The 17,575-nt window shown below is 50.0% G+C and overlaps 1 protein-coding gene and 1 pseudogene across 2 annotated transcripts; both read right to left on the reverse strand.

Annotated features, from left to right (window-relative positions):
* Nucleotides 1-2,191: 2,191 nt before the first annotated feature.
* On the reverse strand, nucleotides 2,192-4,301 carry LOC123189559 (desmethyl-deoxy-podophyllotoxin synthase-like; annotated as a pseudogene).
* Nucleotides 4,302-4,968: 667 nt separating this feature from the next.
* LOC123189560 (MA3 DOMAIN-CONTAINING TRANSLATION REGULATORY FACTOR 1) lies at nucleotides 4,969-11,628 on the reverse strand. 2 transcript variants are annotated; one of them, XM_044602005.1, is made up of 4 exons: nucleotides 11,367-11,628; nucleotides 11,087-11,252; nucleotides 7,049-7,137; nucleotides 4,969-6,956 (listed from the first exon to the last, which is right to left on the reverse strand). In XM_044602005.1, the coding sequence occupies exons 2-4, from the start codon at nucleotides 11,223-11,225 to the stop codon at nucleotides 5,193-5,195; spliced, it is 1,992 nt and encodes a 663-aa protein (XP_044457940.1). In that variant the 5' UTR covers nucleotides 11,226-11,252; nucleotides 11,367-11,628; the 3' UTR covers nucleotides 4,969-5,192. The 2 variants fall into 2 exon arrangements, with proteins under 2 accessions (XP_044457940.1, XP_044457939.1); XM_044602004.1 differs by having other exon boundaries at nucleotides 7,049-7,140.
* Between the last annotated feature and the right edge of the window lie 5,947 nt (nucleotides 11,629-17,575).

The following is a 17,575-nucleotide window of genomic DNA, read 5'->3' on the forward strand; positions in this document are numbered from 1 at the left end:
GTGTAATTTGGTACCTTGCGCGGGCCTTTGAAATCCTTGGGCAGGCGCACGTTGCGTAAAGCGGGGATAAGGCAAGGCACCCCCAAAGAACTAGAAGTAACACCAGGTTCGATCGAGATGGTTGGACGAACTGGCGTGACCTGCCGAGCCTGATGTTGTGCGACTAACTCGGCCTCCCTGCGCGCTCGGGCCCGGTTCACCACTTCCTGAGCATCATCAGCACCACCTGTCGGGTTGTTGCCACGGGGTGCTCCACGTCGTTCATTACTCGACACTGCTGGTTCATCCATATGTCTGCTATAGCTCCGGCTTGGACGGGGGGTCGAGTGGATCCGGTCGCGGCTGTACGAGTACGCTTCCTGTTGGGCCAAAACTGTCCTCAGAAGTTCCTTGACCCGTCACGTCTCTACTGCCTGCGGCGAGTCACCTTCAATTGGGATGGCCTCCAACCGTGCAGTAGCGGCAACAAGATTGTCCATTGGGTTGGAGTAGTGACCCGGAGGTGTTAAAACATCCTGAGGTATAACGGTGTTTTGACGAGGCGGGTCCATCTGACGAGGCTGAACCGGTGCACCGGTCCCAGGGGCTTCTGCCCGGTTCCCCTCCAGCGGATTGCTGGCTCTTGGTCCTGGAGTGTTGAAAAGGTCTCTGGCCTTGAAAACCGGAGGTAAGCGGGATCGGTGCTTCCTTCTCATGACTTCATGCGACGCACTCTGGTCCAACATAAGCCTGTAGGTCTGTGCGTCTAAAGCGGCCCGCTCTGCGGCCATCCTGGTGTCCTCAGCCGCCAGATCCGTCTTGGCCTGGGTGATTTGTTCCTTTACCTTTGCAATCTCCGTGTTGTGAACGTCCTGATCTGGCGGATTAACTTCCGCCATAAGCACAGCCAACGCATCAAATAGTTCTGATAGAACTTGAGCCGGCGGGCGCACAGGGCCTCCTGCCCCGGCAGCCGTCGCCGCTGCTGAACCGGAGATCGTTGCCGCGGCTATCGAAGAATGAAGCGCTGCTTGTGTTCCGGTCATGAATATTCCAACCCGGTTAGGCAGATCAGAGGGGTCCGGAATACTGTCGCCATCGGAACAGCTCTCAATCTGGCCATCTTATAGCTGATAAAGAGATTCGGTTTCTCCGGTCGAAGATTCGTCACCGTAACAAACGACAGTCGCCCCGCGAAACTCCGATCCGTCCTCATAATTTCCTCCATGGATCACTCCCACGAAGGCACGCTTCATGGCCGGTTTAACCCGGGCGGATTGCGCACGCTGAGCCGTCTCGACGAGGTCGGTGCAGATGTCCGGCTCAGGGCCCGGTTCACCGATCTTGCCAATGAAAACACGTGAATGCTACCAAAGGGGACCCGGTACCCGTACTCAATTGAGCCGGCCTCGGGGCCCCAGCCTGCGTCGTTGATGTAGAGCTTGCCGCGATGACTCCTAGTCATCCGGCCTACAGCGTAGCCCTCGAGTCCTCCAAAGCGGCCCTCCAAGAACCGGAAACCATCGTGCGATAGCCCCACGGTGGGCGCCAACTGTCGTGGTTTTGTCACGGCAGATGTCCTAAAGAAAGGACTTAGTCGTGGAGCCATCACGACGGGTTAGCTTGAAGGGGTTAAAGCGGACACAAGGACGCAAGAGAGTTTATACTAGTTCGGCCCCTTCGATGAAGGTAAAAGCCTACGTCTAGTTGTGATGGAATTGATGGGTGTTTCGATGACTAGGGAGCAAACAAGCTTCACCTATGTCTCGAGTTGTTGTCTGTTGTCCTTGAACCGCCGCCGGGTCGTCCCCTTATATACATGGGTGACGCCCGTCGGTTTACAGAGTCCCGACACCGGCTCATAGATGTGTCCGGTTTGGTCTCTACTTATTCCTAACTTACAATACAAGTTACATATTGACGCCGGTTTACGGCTACAGGCTCTCAACCGATTATGGGTCTTGAGCCCTCATCTACCTTCATAGACTTTAACATACTTAACTACTGATGAAGTTAACCCGGCCCAGATAGGCCGGTTTACGCCCAGTAGTAATATCCCCAACACTCTGCTATGATCAACATGAAAAGCCAGCTGTGTTGGATCTTTCAAAAAAAACTTAACAAATACAAGCCAATAATATTTACTTAGAATCGCACTGATGATAACATCTTCAAAATTGGCCACAGAGCGAGATGTTGGCATGCTTTCCCAGTTTGAAAGTTGAAATTTAATTTCTGCCAATAGTTGCTTCCACTTTTTTGGCATGTAATGTGGCACAACAAGTTATTCCATGAGCTCTTATTCTAATGTATGTATAAAGGTACAATGCAACACATATGAACATCTACTTCTTGGATCTATATATGTGTAGCCCTGGAGCATACATGTGGAATAGCCTTGAGCAGTAGGTCAGTCCTTCTACGGACAGTGAACCCGAATTTCTCAGACAAATCGAGTGACACTGAGTTGGCATCGTCAGGAAGCATCCAGTCAAAGTGATAGAGAAAGTTTACCAAGGTAATCTCCAAAACTGATGATGCGAATGCTATTCCAGGGCATTGTCGTCGCCCACCTCCGAAAGGAGTGAATTCAAAACTTGTCCCATTATAATCCACATTGTTGTTCTCAAATCTCTCTGGATTAAATTCTTCTGGATTGCTCCAATACCGAGGGTCCCGGGAAATTGCAAAGACATTGATGAATATATTGGTATCTTTAAGGATGTCCTAACCCATAATTTTGCAGTCTTCTCTGGTCTTGCGAGGGAGTAAAGCGGCGGGTGGATGTAATCTAAGAACCTCCTTGATGATCATCTGCATGTAGTGGAGTTCTGCAAGATCGCTATTGCTAATGATAGCTCGGCCTTGACCTAGTACCTCTCGAACCTCTAATTGTGCCTTAGCCATAACTTCAGGATGACTTGTGAGTTCTGACATGGCCCACTCCAAAGCGGTTCCTGTAGTCTCTGAAGCAGCTGCAAACATGTCCTGAAAATAATAATGTTGTAACATATAATTATAATTAAATACTATATAAATTTTCAAAACAAACTTGGCATGAAGTATTTTTTAAACAGTATGTAGTATGCAAGTATTTCATATGGTGTTAATAAAAGATTAACTGTCAGCGAGTCAAAGCCCAAAGTTACAGCGAAAACTATATATACTCCAGTACCTTTTTTGTGAGAAACCTAGCTATGATGTTAACTTGCCTCTACATGACGTAGAGGTCACATAGTAGATCCAAACGATTAGAAAATGACCAGAAGGAAAATACTCACCAACAAGACAGTGACTATAATCTCTGTGGTTAGAGGGTACGCCGAGTCCTCCTCCTGCAGCCTGAGCAGCACGTCCAGCAGGTCCTCATCGTCGGTGCTGCATGCGCCATGACCGGCTGCTCGCGGCGCCTTGCGCTCGTCAAGGATCTCGGTGATGATGTTCTCAATGAGGTCCCGGATCCTCTTTACGCGGCACTCGCCATTGCTGAGCCCCCGCGCCAGCCGGGACGACGGGAAGAGGTCGACCAGGCAGAAGCCCCCCAGCAGGTCCATGATCTGGTCCATGGCGCGGAGGAACTCCTCCTGCCGCGCGAACTTGCCGCCGAACGCCGCCCGCGCCACCACATTGTTGCCAAGCGCCGCGAACATCTCGCTGAGGTTGGCGGCGGCGCCGGCGGCCGTGGCCGCGATGACGGAGCGGAGGAGGCCGCCCACCTCCTCGGCCCTGACGCGCTCCATGCGCTTCACCTGCTTGGAGCTGAGGAGCTCCACGATGCAGACCTTGCGCATCTGGCGCCAGTGGTCGCCGTAGGGGGCGAAGATGATGCCCTTGCCGCCGAAGCCCATGATCTCCTGCAGCTCGGTGGTCTGCCGGTTGGAGAAGGCGACGCCGTTGGTCTTCATCACCTCCGCCGCCGCCTCGGCGCTGGAGACCACCACCGTGGGGACCTCGCCTAGCTTGAGGAGCATCAGTGGCCCGTGCCGGCGACACAGATCGGTGATGGTGCGGTGAGGGAGCGTGCCGAGGACGACGTGGTGGAGGCTGCCGATGATCGGGAGAGTCCATGGCCCGGGAGGCAGGTGCAGGTGCTTCCTGGGCTTGCTCTTGCCGCCGGAGAACCAAAGGGCCAGCAACGTGGATAGGGCTATGAAACATAAGGTTAACCAACCCTCCATGGCAGGCCGAGTGCGTGATGCAAAATTTGACAAGCATACACACGGATATATAGCCAGCCGGGGTAGAAGAACATGAGCGGAAGCCGCCGGCCTTAGCCGCCGCCCAGGATGAGTATGGGTAGTAGCCCCCGTCACGCTCCCTTGGATGACTATTCGCCTCACTTGGTCAGAAATCTATGGTTGCCTGATGGATCACGTTGTCACAGAAGTTGGCATCACAGGAGAACAGTGAAGAAAACAACAAACACATCACACTGAGAATTGACCAAGATAACAGCGCATCACGTGTATTGCCAAAAATGATGGGCAATAACTATCTATCGATCTGGTATATACCAAATATATGTCTCCCTCTCAAGTGCCTGGCCGTGAACGAGTATTCCGCTGGAGAGAGAGATAGGATGAGCAGGTCTGCCCTAATACCACGCATGGCCAGACGGGATGCATCCAATCAAAGTTGTAATTAATTGTTTTGAGATGAAAGTTCTAATTAACTACCCCTCCACCTGAGTAGTAACAAACACTCTTATATTATGGGACGAAGGGAGTAGATTATACCCGCACGGTGCCGCCAAAGATTAATGGGCTGAAATTGAGAGATGATGGCGCTCTTTGGGATTTTTCTTTTATAAGAACAGAAAAGGAAAACAGATGAGTTGTGAGCCTTCCGCGGTAACTTCCGTATTGTGAGCTACTCCTACTATTTGTGTTCTGCCATCTCACCTTGGACAGCCCTATCCCAAGGCCACGAAAACATATTACTACACGTCCACAACAAGTAACTTCAAAAGCAGAAAACCATGGACAGCAATTTAAAAACAACTCCACTAGTCCTGAAGCCAAATGGCGTTATTCCTTAAACTCTCCAAGTCACAGACCAATACACCAACAACCCTATCACACTCCGGTATACCATACCATTCCGGCTCAGAAAAGACTAGGAACAGAAGAAGTTCGGTATGGTGGTAAAGACAGCATGGGTGTAAGATATACAGAGGTATTTCTTCCAAGTTTAGCCATCTGGGGAAGAAGAGCTCAGGGCAGGGAGGCGAAGGAAGATAGCAGCCAGCCGCGCTCTGTCGCGAGCTCCACATAGCCTCTGAACTTCTCCTGCGCGTTGGGGATGTCGAGGGTCAGATCGTCCAGGCCTTCCTTGACGCGAGCGAAGCCGTTGGTCATCTGGTTGATGGTTATCAGCCCCTCGGCGGCGCACTCCTGCAGCAGAGCCAAGATGCTAGCTTCATTCTGCTTCTCCATCGCCATCACCAGCGCTTTCTTCACCACTTCATGGTTGAAGAAGGGCATCCCGAGGTCGCGGATGCACTGGCAGGCTTCCTTCAGGTCGCCGCCTGTGTTGTACTCCTCAAGAAGCTTGGAGATCTTGTCCTTTGCATCTTCCACAGCCCAGCCAGTGCCCCCACCCCAGCAGCGCAGTATCCTCTCACCAGAATGGCGGGCCGCAAGCAGAGAGCTGGCCATCTGGACAGTTTGACTACCACTGCTGTTCGGGCGCAGCTTGCTACTGATGTCATCCAAATTCAGTGGAAGCAAGACTTCATCGATCACTGCCCTGGCCAGGAAGAGGGCGAGTTCACTAGGAGCATCCACAATGTCGAGGGCAGTGTCTTCTGCTGACTGCAGGAGCATTATGAATCCCTTCATGATATCACCTGTGGAAAATAGTTCCAAGCTGAGTGAAGAAAGAAGTACAGAAGCCATCTCCTTCTCCCTGTTCTTCCTGTCCATAGCAAGCGTGATGAGCTTCTTTAGGAAAATGGCGTTGTATTCAGGGGCAGAAAGCTCTTGAAGGCTTCTAATGAGTTCCGGGACGTCATCTGAGAGGAAATACTCCTGAATTATGTGACCAGACTCTTCTTTAAAATGCTTCACCTTTTCATTGCTTGCATTCCACATATCTTCACCAGGGGCAGCAGATTTACAGAACGAAGCATCAAGCCACCCTTCAGATATGGCTGTGGAAAGCAGCTTGTCAAAAAGTGTTTTGGCTGAAGGAACATCAAGGCTCAGGTCATCAACACTGTCAGCAACCCGAGAAAAACCCTTCGACACTTGATTAGAACTGATCAAACAGCCAGTTGTTGATTCCTTCAACAACTTCAGGATTAATGGCTGTGACGACAGATTCTCCATACCAAGGATGAGAGCACGTTTCACAACCTCATGATGGAAGAATGGGAGGCCCAGCTCCCTTATGCACCTAAAGGCTTCATCTGTATCTCCACTCTCAATGTACTCCCTCAGAATATCCTGGATCCTCTTTTTCGCCTCTTCTACAGTAAAGTGTGTGCTCCCGCCCCACTTGCGTTCAACTAACTCCGCATGGTGAGGAGCTGACAAGTAACTCTTCTCAGCAACCTGCAGAACTTCAATACCTTTTGAAGATTCTGGAAGCAATGCTCTAGCTCGAGTGAGAAAAACAGGAGGCAGTATTTCATCAACAATGGCACGTGCCACAAAAACAGCCAAGACATCAATAGCGTCTGGTATATCCACAGATAGATCTTCTGTTGACTCTAGAAGCATCATAAAACCTTCACTCATCCTGGAGGAGTCCAATAGATCAGCATACAAGGCAGACAGCAGAATTGACGCCATTTCTTTTTCTTTATCATGGTGGTCCATTGCCATGGATATGAGCTTCTTCACAAAGTAATTGTGAAACTGATCGGATCCAAGACTCCTTAGCTCGGAAACTGACAGTTCCACATCTCCTGTACTAAAATACTCCTCAATTACTGGAACTACAAGCTTCCTGTAGTCATCTAATGTAGCAGGAACCTGCATTTGCAGAGAGGCATTGTTAGATTATAAAGTCACATCAACAGAGAACGAAATGTTGGTGAATACCATTGAGTATAGATAGTTCAAACCTTTTTAGTTCCATTAACTAATTTGCCCAACTCTTGGGATGGTAACGGATTTGCATCTCCAAGGTTGTCTTGTTCAATTTTCCCACCATCTTCTGAAAGCAGCATTGACAGAGTTACAACAATATCCGTAGGAACTATGAAGAATAAGATAGTATTTCCAAAAAAAAATAACCCAATGCTAAATCTACGCAGAAGTAACAGTAGAAAAGAACTAAATATTGTCCTCTCATTGAACTGTGGAAGCAAGCAAACTTCTACTCCCTCTGTTCCATATTACTTGTCGCTGATTTAGTACCAAGTTGTACTAAATCAGCGACGAGTAATATGGAATGGAGGGAGTACATATTTAGATGTCTGCAGTTAATATCACAAAAGCAGACACATGACGTATGGAAATGGGAAATTATCACAGTACCAAATCAGATACGCTAAAGAAAAGAATGGAATAGAAGTCCAAAAATGAATTTATTATACACAACAATAATTGCCTAAACAACATCATCAAGTAAAAAACCGATGACTTGAGAAACAAGCTAAACATACTCATAGCATTTTACTTATGAAGTATGGATATATAGCGTGAGCTGCTCAGCATTTGGCAGTTGACATTTATGGAAAATAATAATCAGATCCCACAATTGGAGATTGCACTTTGAGCAGCTTTAAGCTTTGACCACATGCTTAAACATATAGGGAAATAGAAACCAGTAATAGAAACAAAGGGCAGTAACCACACCAGACTATCGTAACCGACAAATGCATATTCCGCTGAATCCATGAGGATATTGCTGTTAGAGTACGTAATGGGCCCATTAGTCTTAGGGTTAATTAGAGATAAGGGTCGCTTGCTTAGGGGTCAAGTAAGCCTTGCTTGGGAGTCAAGTAAACCTCTCTATATAAAGAGAGGAGATGTATCAATCTAATCAAGCAAGAATTAAGAAGGAAATCCCTTCCATCTTGCCCGGCCGTGGGCAAAAGGCCCCCGGCCGGCCCTCTCGCGCCCTCCTTCTAGCAGCGCCATAACAATTTGGTATCATAACAATTTGGTATCAGCTAGCTTCGGTTCGATCATGTCTTCACCACCGCCCAACCTGTCTCTTCCGCTGCCGGTCACGACCGTCGCCCCGCTCCTGCCCGCGCCGGGATCTTCCGTCGCGCCCGCCCCCGTCGTCCTCACCCCGGAGGTGTCCGGGGCGCTGCGGGACCTAACACAGGCGGTCCAGGAGATCCATCTGTTCTTGGCCGGGTCCTATGGGCCGCACCCGGCTGCGCCGCCCATCACCGCCACCGCGCCGCCGTGGCAGCCGCCGCACCAAGCGGCCCCCGCCACGCTCGCCGGGCTGCTGCAGCAGCCGCTGCAGCTGCCATCCATCGCCCCGTCCTGGCTGCCGTGGCCTCCGCCGCGCTCGTCGGGCTGCTGCAGCAGCCGCTGCAACTGCCATCCACCGCCACCACCGCCCCATCCTGGCTGCCGTGGCAGCCGCCGCACCAGGTGGCCTCCGCCGCGCTCATCAGGCCGCTGCAGCAGCTGCCATCCACCGCCCCGCCCTGGCTGCAGTGGCAGCCACCGCTCCTGGCGACCTCCGCTGCGCCCGGCGCTCCGCCGCAGCAGCCGCTGCAACTGCAGCAGCCATCACCGGTCAGCTCTGGCCCCGCATCGACCGCGCCGACAGGAGTCCCGATCCACCAGATCAAGTTCCCGCCGTCGCCATCACCGCTTCCCCAGGGCGTCCCCATCCAGCAGATCAAGCTTCCGCCGTCGTCGTCACCGCTTCCAGCTTGGATCACTACCCGCCACGTGTCGGCGATGGTGAGGCTGCAGGCTGCTGCACGCGGCCTCCTAGCACGTCGGCGTGTGCGGGAGTTGCGTGGTCTGCAGCTGCCGCTCCTCCCAGTTGCGCTTCGCTGCGCAAAGGACCTCGATCTCGTCCGCTGCGTCGGGGATCTTGGGCATGCGGTTTCCCCCACGGGCGGCGGGCATGCTGTTTTCCCCGCGGGCAACGACCTCAAAGTCTGCGACATCAGCGGTTGGGGGGGCGCACCCCTCCTCGTCATTCTCCATCGCAAGCCCTTCACTCTTCCCTGTGCAGTGCAAACCAACAGCCGTCCGGCAGGGAGAAGGCATGGTGTCACCGACAGCAGCGCACCGCGTAGCACCACTGCATTCCGCCACCGGCCGCCGCGAGGGCGCCTCTGCTGGTCACTCTTGCGACCACTTCCAGGTGGTCATACACATGCACTCCTTTTGTCCAGGTGGTGTCCATGGGATCCAGGTGGCTGTACACGTGCACGTCCGACGTGCGGATGGTGTCCACTTTTTGTTAAGGGGTCCAAAATAAAGCGTCCCAGTCCATTTCAGGTTGAGAATAATAAAACAAGCCGAGATGTAAAAGGCTTGTTTTTAGGTGTTAGGTTTTTGTTGCGTCAAGTCATGGTTATAAGTTGGTTAGGCTGCAGCTCGAGGACAAGCTGCATGTCCAGGTGGGGTGTAGTGTTAGAGTACGTAATGGGCCCATTAGTCTTAGGGTTAATTAGAGATAAGGGTCGCTTGCTTAGGGGTCAGGTAAGCCTTGCTTGGGAGTCAAGTAAACCTCTCTATATAAGGAGAGGAGATGTATCAATCTAATCAAGCAAGAATTAAGAGGGAAATCCCCTCCATCTTGCCCGGCCGTGGGCAGAAGGCCCCCGGCCGGCCCTCTCGCGCCCTCCTTCTAGCAGCGCCATAACAATTGCGCACTAAATAATTTATAGCTTTCCAGTCAAGAACAAGCAACCAAAAATTACCAGAAACTGTCACATACGTAGGCTTTTAGGACTTATAAACGCGAGCTTATAGCCCCTCCAGAAGCTCAGAACAACATACCGAAACCAACAAATCCACTATCAATTGCATGACTGAACCGGACAGCAAGCACTGAAGTCCAATAAAATCAAGCGGTGTCGTATATCGTTGTTGTCAACTTTAGATAACCATAATACTGAGTTACCGACCAACCATGGAGCGCAAAGACAATACTCGGATCAACATATCGAAACCGACAAATCCACTACCAATTGTATGACTGAACTGGGCAGCAAGCACTGAAGTCCAATAAAAACAAGCGGTGTCGTATATCGTTGCCGTCAACTTTAGATAACCATAATACCGACCAACAATGGAGCACAAAGACAATACTTAGATCAACATATCGTAACCGACAAATCCACTACCAATTGCATGACCAAACAGGGCACTAAAGTCCTATATAAACAAGCAGTGTGTATCGTTGCTGCCAACTTTGTCGGCCACCCATACGACATATGTCTTGTTGGGTTCAACCCCTTTCAGAGAAAAAAAAATAACACCTACAACTTACCAAAAACCATCACCTACGTACTAAATCAGAACCCGTATCGAAATCGACAAATCTACTACCAATTGCATGACCAAACTGAGAACTGAACTCCAATAGAAATAAGCAGCGTGTATCGTTGCTGTCACCTTTGTCGGCGACCACTACAACATTTTGGGTTTTAACCCCTTTCGGCAAAAGAAACAGCCACCTATAACTAACCAGAAACCGTCGCCTACATACAAAATCAGGACTCCACCGACATCAAACCAAACAAAAATCAACCAGCATCGGCTTTTCCCGCCACCATGAACTAGTATACTCGATGATGGTCTTCTACCGCTTACAGTGCACTGAAAAACTTGACACAACATCAAACCATCATCATACTTAGTAACCATTGTAGTCCCAAACGCCATGCTACTCCATCAGGCATGCATAGCAAGAGGCAACCCTAGGAACAAAATCATCACCTCTGCTACGTGCATCATCAAATCACCCTCTAGAGGACAGCAAAGCACTGTACCTAGCAAAAGCAGAAGTGAACATTTACACTCCCTACGATTCTAGCCCCATCTACCAATTCCCAAACCGACTCCCTACTCCTACGGCATAGCATAATCCAGCACTACTATAACATAATTCAGCAGTACAGACAACGTAGAGGAGTACACAAGATAGCCGCAGCGAGCTAGCAGTCAGTCACCTTTCTTAGCGGTGTGGTGGTGTGGGATGTGGCGGACGGCGATCCCGCCGTCCGCCGGCGCCCGCCCGCCTGTGGCGATCCGCAGATGCCCCTCCGCCAGCATCCTGGTGGGCGACCTCGCGCCGTCCTCCGCCGCCATCTCCCTCTGCCTCCTCCGCGCGCCCTCCTGCACGCACACGGACACAGACCCAATCAAATCAGCACACAAAATCGAGCGAGAGCAAGGCCTGGATCGAGCCGGCCTTCGGCGCCGATCGGGAGGAGCTGCTGCCGTGGATACCTGCCGAGATCGGAGGCGGCGGCGGGGCAGCGGCGGAAGCCGGCGAGGCGGATCACGGGCGTGCGCCGCGCGGTGAGTGCGAGCGGAGAGGCGAGGCGAGGCGAGCGGGGCAGGGGGGAGGGAGTTTTTTATTTATCGGGCTACTATCCCGCTCTGACACCTATCGTTTATATTGGGCCGCCTTCGCTAATCACATTTACCCCCGGGTTTGTTAAGTTAAGTTAATCCCCCGGGCTTAACCGGACTTTTTTCCACCGCAAAATGGAAAATCTGGACTTTTTTCACGGCTTTTCTTTTCTTACTTCCCAAGCACCACCGCCGTGAGACCGATGGAAGAAGAGAAAAATAAGAGGTCGGCGCGCTGTCGTACAGGACCCGCTAGCCCTCAGTGACATAATTATATCCCTAAAAATGCTCTCAGTGACATTAAGGCGGGACCACCTGCCAGTCATGCCTCACGGCCTCGCGGCGTGTCCTTGTCGTGGGGCGGGGGTTGGGTCCGTGGAACGGGCGCATGGGCCGGTGGGTGGTGGGGCGCGGGGGGATGGACGCGGCGGGCTCACGTGGATCGGGCGGATGGCTTGCGGGGAGCAGCGGATGGGGATGGACGCGTGTGGTGGTTCGGGGCTGGGCTGACACGTCAGGGAGGCGTCGGAAAAGCTGGCCGTCCCTTTCCAGCCCGCACGCGGCGGCCACGACGAGGAAGCGGCGGCGATGGACGTTCCGGACGGAGACGGAGCACGTAAACCAAGCGTGCCTCGCCTCAGCGCATGTACAATGATGGCATATGGATATATATGCCCCATGATAAAAAATAATTTGAGGCATCTATATTTATTTTTTCTTTTCAATGCAAGCTATCACTAATGGGCCTTATTAAGAAATAGAAAATAATGACTTTAGTACACGTGCATCTCTACTTTTCATTCCTACATTTTCAGCTTTTGTCACCGGACTATACTTTTTATCTTCAAGCACCCGCCTTTTGGAGAGGATTCCTCTTCTCTATCCGAACCTATTTTACGTCATATCCGATCCTATATGGCATGCGAGGCATCACTTTAAAACTATGCATTGTACACGCCCTCACCGGCTGGCTCCATCGATCGCTGACAAAAATCCACCTCAGGGTTCACTGGCCGCACCTGTAACTGACCGGCTTTACCTCATTTTCTGGACTCGTCGCTGTGGCTTTGTTTCGGTTGCAATCACATGGATGCGCGATAATGTGGCATTCAGTTGCATCTTTACAGCCTGTGCGTGGGTTTGCTTGTCATCTCGATGGCTTTTTTTTTGTTTGCGTGTACTGGTACTTATCTTGATGACTGGATCCGTGGCTTCGTCTACGCAAGTCGACAGGGGCGTGCCTGTGGTGCGACAAAGGCGTGTGTAATTTAGCGTCGTCATCGCATTTTGGCGGGCTCCTGGCTGGGTGGAGTGAACGAGTGACTGAACGCAGGTGTGCGCCGCTTTACGATCAGTAGTGCTGTACTCAACTTGATGTTTGCAAGCTATACGAGTAGTTTTGGATGTACTGAGAGGATATACTCTTTCTTTTTTAGGGGTACTGAGAGGATATACTCTCTTTTTTCTTGAGTGGTAAACCTGACTTTATTGATTATTGTCTCGGTTTACAGGAATAACAAAGGTGTCATGGGGTTCTCCCAGCCACACGTGGCGACCTTGAACTAAAGAAGTACAAAATTTTGCTAAATTATGAGCATCAATATTCCCTTTTCGACCTTCAAAGATGAAGTCACATCGAACAAAAAGTCTAGCTTGGGCTTGGATTTCCTTGATGATATTGTTGTATCTTCCTTCTGATCCCTTCTTGATTTCCTCTACAACTGTCTTGTTGTCACACGCAACAACAATATGGTCTGCATATAGGTCCTGAGTTAGGGCAAGAGCCTCGCGGCAAGCCAATGCTTCCAACATTGGTGGATCATGTATTTTATCAAAAACCATTGCTGAAGATCCGAGGTAGAGACCATCATGGTTCCTGCCGATAGTAGCAGCTGCCACTCTTCTCCCATTTCTTGAAACTCCCACATCGACTTGAATTTTAACAGTTCCAACTTCAGGCGCCCTCCATCCTTGCCTGGCTGCAGGTCTCGCGGTTGTTTGTGTTTCATCATTTGATGTTGCCGCCCCAGCCTGGAGAGTTGCCAGTTCCGCGATAAAGCTTCTGACAAAAGAATGAGTCGCGTGTGGGCTTTGCAAGTCTCCCTCATGGATAGCCCTTCGCCGTGCCCACCATATTGCCCACATGGTCACCACCATCGTCACCATACTATCTCGAGGTAGATGATCGAAAGCTGAGAATAACCACACCTTGGCATTTGGCTTCGCCGATGACTGTAAGAAGTCAAGTATGTTCTCATCTACCAGAGCCCAAACACACCTGACCACTGGACATTCAAACAGAGAATGTCGCCATGAATCTCTCATCCCGCACAGCTGACACTTATCATCATCCGCCATTTTTCTAGCATGCCTTACGTCCTCTGTTGGGATTGATAGCTTGGACAACCTCCACATGAAATGTCGAATTTTTCCTGGGACTTGAACCGACCACAAAGTCTCCCACGATTTTGCTTCTGCTTCGATATCAGAGGAACCCGATCTTCCTTCTAACCAGTCCTCCCTTCTACGTTTTGTGTCAGCAAGCATTCGGTATGCAGATCTTACTGAAAATAGTTCGTTTCTTTCAAAGTTCCAAGCTCGGTGGTCTTCCATTTGTCTGGTATAGACCGGAATGGCCAAGATTGCCAAGGTATCCGCCGCAATAAAGTTTGCATCCAAGGCTTCTCTGTTCCATGCTGCATTATGTGCATCAATCAACTCACTTACAAAAAGAGGAGGGTTGGCCGAGAGACAAGCAAGGTGTCTCATAGAAGCGATCCTTGGTATCCAATTATTCGTCCAAATTCTTGTTGTTGTACCGTCTCCAATTCTCCTAATGATCCCTTGCTTAAGGACATCTCTCCCCTCCAAAATAGCCTGCCATACCTGTGATGGCCGGTTGCCTAGTTCAGCTTCCAGAATTGTATTTTGAGGGTAGTATACTGCCTTCAATATTCTCGCACGCAATGAATCTAGTTGCTGCAGAAGTCTCCAGGACTGTCTTGCCAGAAGAGCTAGGTTGAAAAGCTCGGAATCCTGGAACCCTAGCCGTCTCATAAATTTTGGCTGTGTCATAGACTTCCAGGAAACCCAGTCTGGTTTCCTTTTGCCCTCTTTGCTGCACCACCAAAACTGTCTTATCAACTTTTTTAAGTGCTCACAAAGCCCCCTTGGTAATTTGAAACATGTCATTGAGAAAATTGGCACTGCTTGTGCCACTGATTTTACCAAAACTTCCTTTCCTTGAGATGATAAGCACTTTTCCATCCAACCTTTCACCTTACTCCAAAGTCTATCTTTCAGGTACTTAAAAGCCCCATTCTTTGATGTACCTATATCTGAAGGCATCCCTAGGTACTTTTCGTTCAAAGATTCATTAGGAACGTTGAGGATGTTTTTAATCTCATCTTTAATAGTGGTTGGGCACCCCTTACTAAAAAATATAGATGACTTTGAAGTGTTAATTCTCTGACCTGAAGCCTGGCAATAGTTCTCCAACAGGTTTGACACCTCGTTCGCCCCTCCTCCAGTTGCTTTAAAGAACAGCATGCTATCATCCACAAACAGCAAGTGATTAACAGGTGGTGCCGAGGGCGCCACTTGTATCCCACCCAGTTGAGATGACTGACTTAAATTTTTCAATAGGCCTGAAAGGCCCTCCGCTGCCAATAAGAACAGGTAAGGGGAGATTGGATCTCCCCGACGAATACCTCTGCTAGGTCTGAACTCCTCCAACTTCTTTCCGTTGAATAAAACCGAATATGAAACTGATGTTACCGTGTCATAACAATATCAACCCATCTCTGAGAAAAGCCAAGTTTCATCATTATTGCTCTTAAATAATCCCATTCCAATCTATCATATGCTTTCATCATATCCAATTTAAGAGCGCAATCTATGTGTTTGATTGGTTTGTTACGCTTCATAAAATGCAGGCACTCATAGGCTACAATGATATTATCTGTGATCAAGCGGCCTGGCACAAAGGCCGACTGTTCTGCTGAGATTATCTCGGGGAGCACCATCTTCAGTCGGTTGGCGATAACTTTGGAAGCTATCTTATAAAGTACATTGCATAAACTTATCAGTCGAAACTATGACAAGAGGGAAGGATTTTTTACCTTCGGTATCAAGACCAAATAAGTTTGATTGATGCCTTCCGCACTCTCTTTCCCTTCCACGATTGCTAGGACGGCCCTAGTTACATCTTCCCCACAAACACGCCAATGTTTTTGAAAAAATGCGCCGGGTAACCATCCGGACCTGGCACTTTCGTAGGAAACATTTGATAAAGTGTTGTTTTGACCTCCTTTTCTGTATACTCCGCATCCAATTGTGCCCGCATATCATTCGTGACCTTCACCGAAACCGAGTCCAACACTTCTTGCATATTGTTACATCCCTCAGAGGTGTAGAGGTGTTTGTAAAACTCGGTTGTCAGCACTTCCAGCTCCTCGACATCTTCCGATACCTGTCCATCCGGCCTGGTCAGGGCCGTGATTTTGTTCTTCCTCCTCCTCATCGAAGCCCTTTGCTGGAAAATATTTCGTGTTGCTATCTCCGTAAGTAAGCCAGTCAACCCGCGAGCGCTGTCTACTTAGGATCTCTTCCTGTGGTATAGCTCGACAAGCCTATCAACTACCTTGATTTCAAGGTGGCTTGGTTCAGACCGCCTTGGGACATTTTTTAGCATCTCAAGTTCTCTAGTGAGTTGCTTGATCTCTCGCTTAACATTGCCAAACGTGTGCCTATCCCAGCTGTGCAAGTTTTTGCTGAGATCCGCTAACTTGTCCCTGACTTCACTTGCCGAAAACCAATCTAGCTTTCCTTTCCGAGTTGTTTCTATAAAGGGGTATACCTCTGGATGTCTTTCCCACATAACTTCATACTTGAAGCTCTTTGCCTTCCTCCTGGTATCCTCTTCACCTGTTAGTTTAAGAACGATAGGCCCGTGATCTGAGCATGCAGCCATCTCGTTTCTAACTTCAGCAAAAGGAGAAGAAGAACTCCAGGCTGCATCTGCGACTACCCGGTCAAGACGGACCCTTGTATATGTCCCTCCCGCAACCCTTTTCTCAAAAGTCCACCATCTCCCTTTGTGACCCAAGTCCAGCAAGCCACAAATATCAAGGGCGTCCCTGAATCTATCCATCTGACCTTGTCCTCTCAAGTTTACTCCTTCATGTGTCTGACTGTATAAGAACTTCATTGAAGTCTCCGAGCGCTACCCAAGGCAGCGGTGAAGACCCTGACATAGAACATAGAGTGTCCCATGTTTTGTACCTTTCCGACACCTGTGCTTCTCCATACACGCAAGTTAACCTCCACTGAGAGGGTCCAAGATCTGATATATTAGTGTCTATATGATACTTTGAGTAGCCCATAACTTCTAATTTTGTTGCATCATTCCAAAAAATTACATGACCACCGCTCAGCCCCGAGCTACTAACTGCAAAAGATCTATCAAAACCAAATGATTGTGCTAAAATCTCGACACGTGCACTCGGCAATTGAGTCTCTACTAGGTAGAGCACGGCCGGGGCAAATTTAGCCGTGAGATCACGGGCTTCATGAACTGTCGCGGGGTTGCCCAAACCGCAAAAGTTCCAACACAAAACATTCATTGGGTTCGGCGGTCCTCCTCGAGGGAGGCCGCCTCCGACATTAGTTCATCGCTTTGAGCATCAATTGTATCCCCCTGCTTCCTTCTCTTCACTATCGGTACCTTGCCCGGAGTTTTCTGCCCTCCATCACTGCCTATTGAAGTTGAGCCCCCCTCCAACATAAGGACTGTATCCGCCACCTTGCCTGCTAGATTAGGGACCGGTTGTCCTCTGACATTCAGCGTCCCATCGGACGAGACCAGCCTCTTGTGAATGTTCCTCTCCCTGGCTCCCATATGTCCGGTCTGGTAGTTCACATCCTCTCCCCCCTCATCATCTCTTCCTGAGTTGTTTCTTCCTCCTGACCTATCACCTCTGCCCTGCCTTCCTCCTCTCTCTCCCCTTCTGCCTGCTCTCCCTCTGGTACCACCTCTTCCTCCCCCGTCCCGCTCTGGTGGAGCGCCAGGGTTCGGCTCCGGA

This window comes from Triticum aestivum, chromosome 2A (genome assembly GCF_018294505.1).
Source record: "Triticum aestivum cultivar Chinese Spring chromosome 2A, IWGSC CS RefSeq v2.1, whole genome shotgun sequence".
NCBI classification, from domain to species: Eukaryota; Viridiplantae; Streptophyta; class Magnoliopsida; order Poales; family Poaceae; genus Triticum; species Triticum aestivum.

Bases quoted from the DNA above. Each gene is read 5' to 3' on its own strand.
- LOC123189560 (XM_044602004.1), bottom strand. From the start codon at position 11,225: ATGGCGGCGGAGGACGGCGCGAGGTCGCCCACCAGGATGCTGGCGGAG. The intron at 7,141-11,086 runs GTGACTGACTGC...TGCTGCTTTCAG, and splicing joins CCACCACACCGCTAAGAAAG to AAGATGGTGGGAAAATTGAA. The intron at 6,957-7,048 runs GTTTGAACTATC...CTGCAAATGCAG, and splicing joins TAGTTAATGGAACTAAAAAG to GTTCCTGCTACATTAGATGA.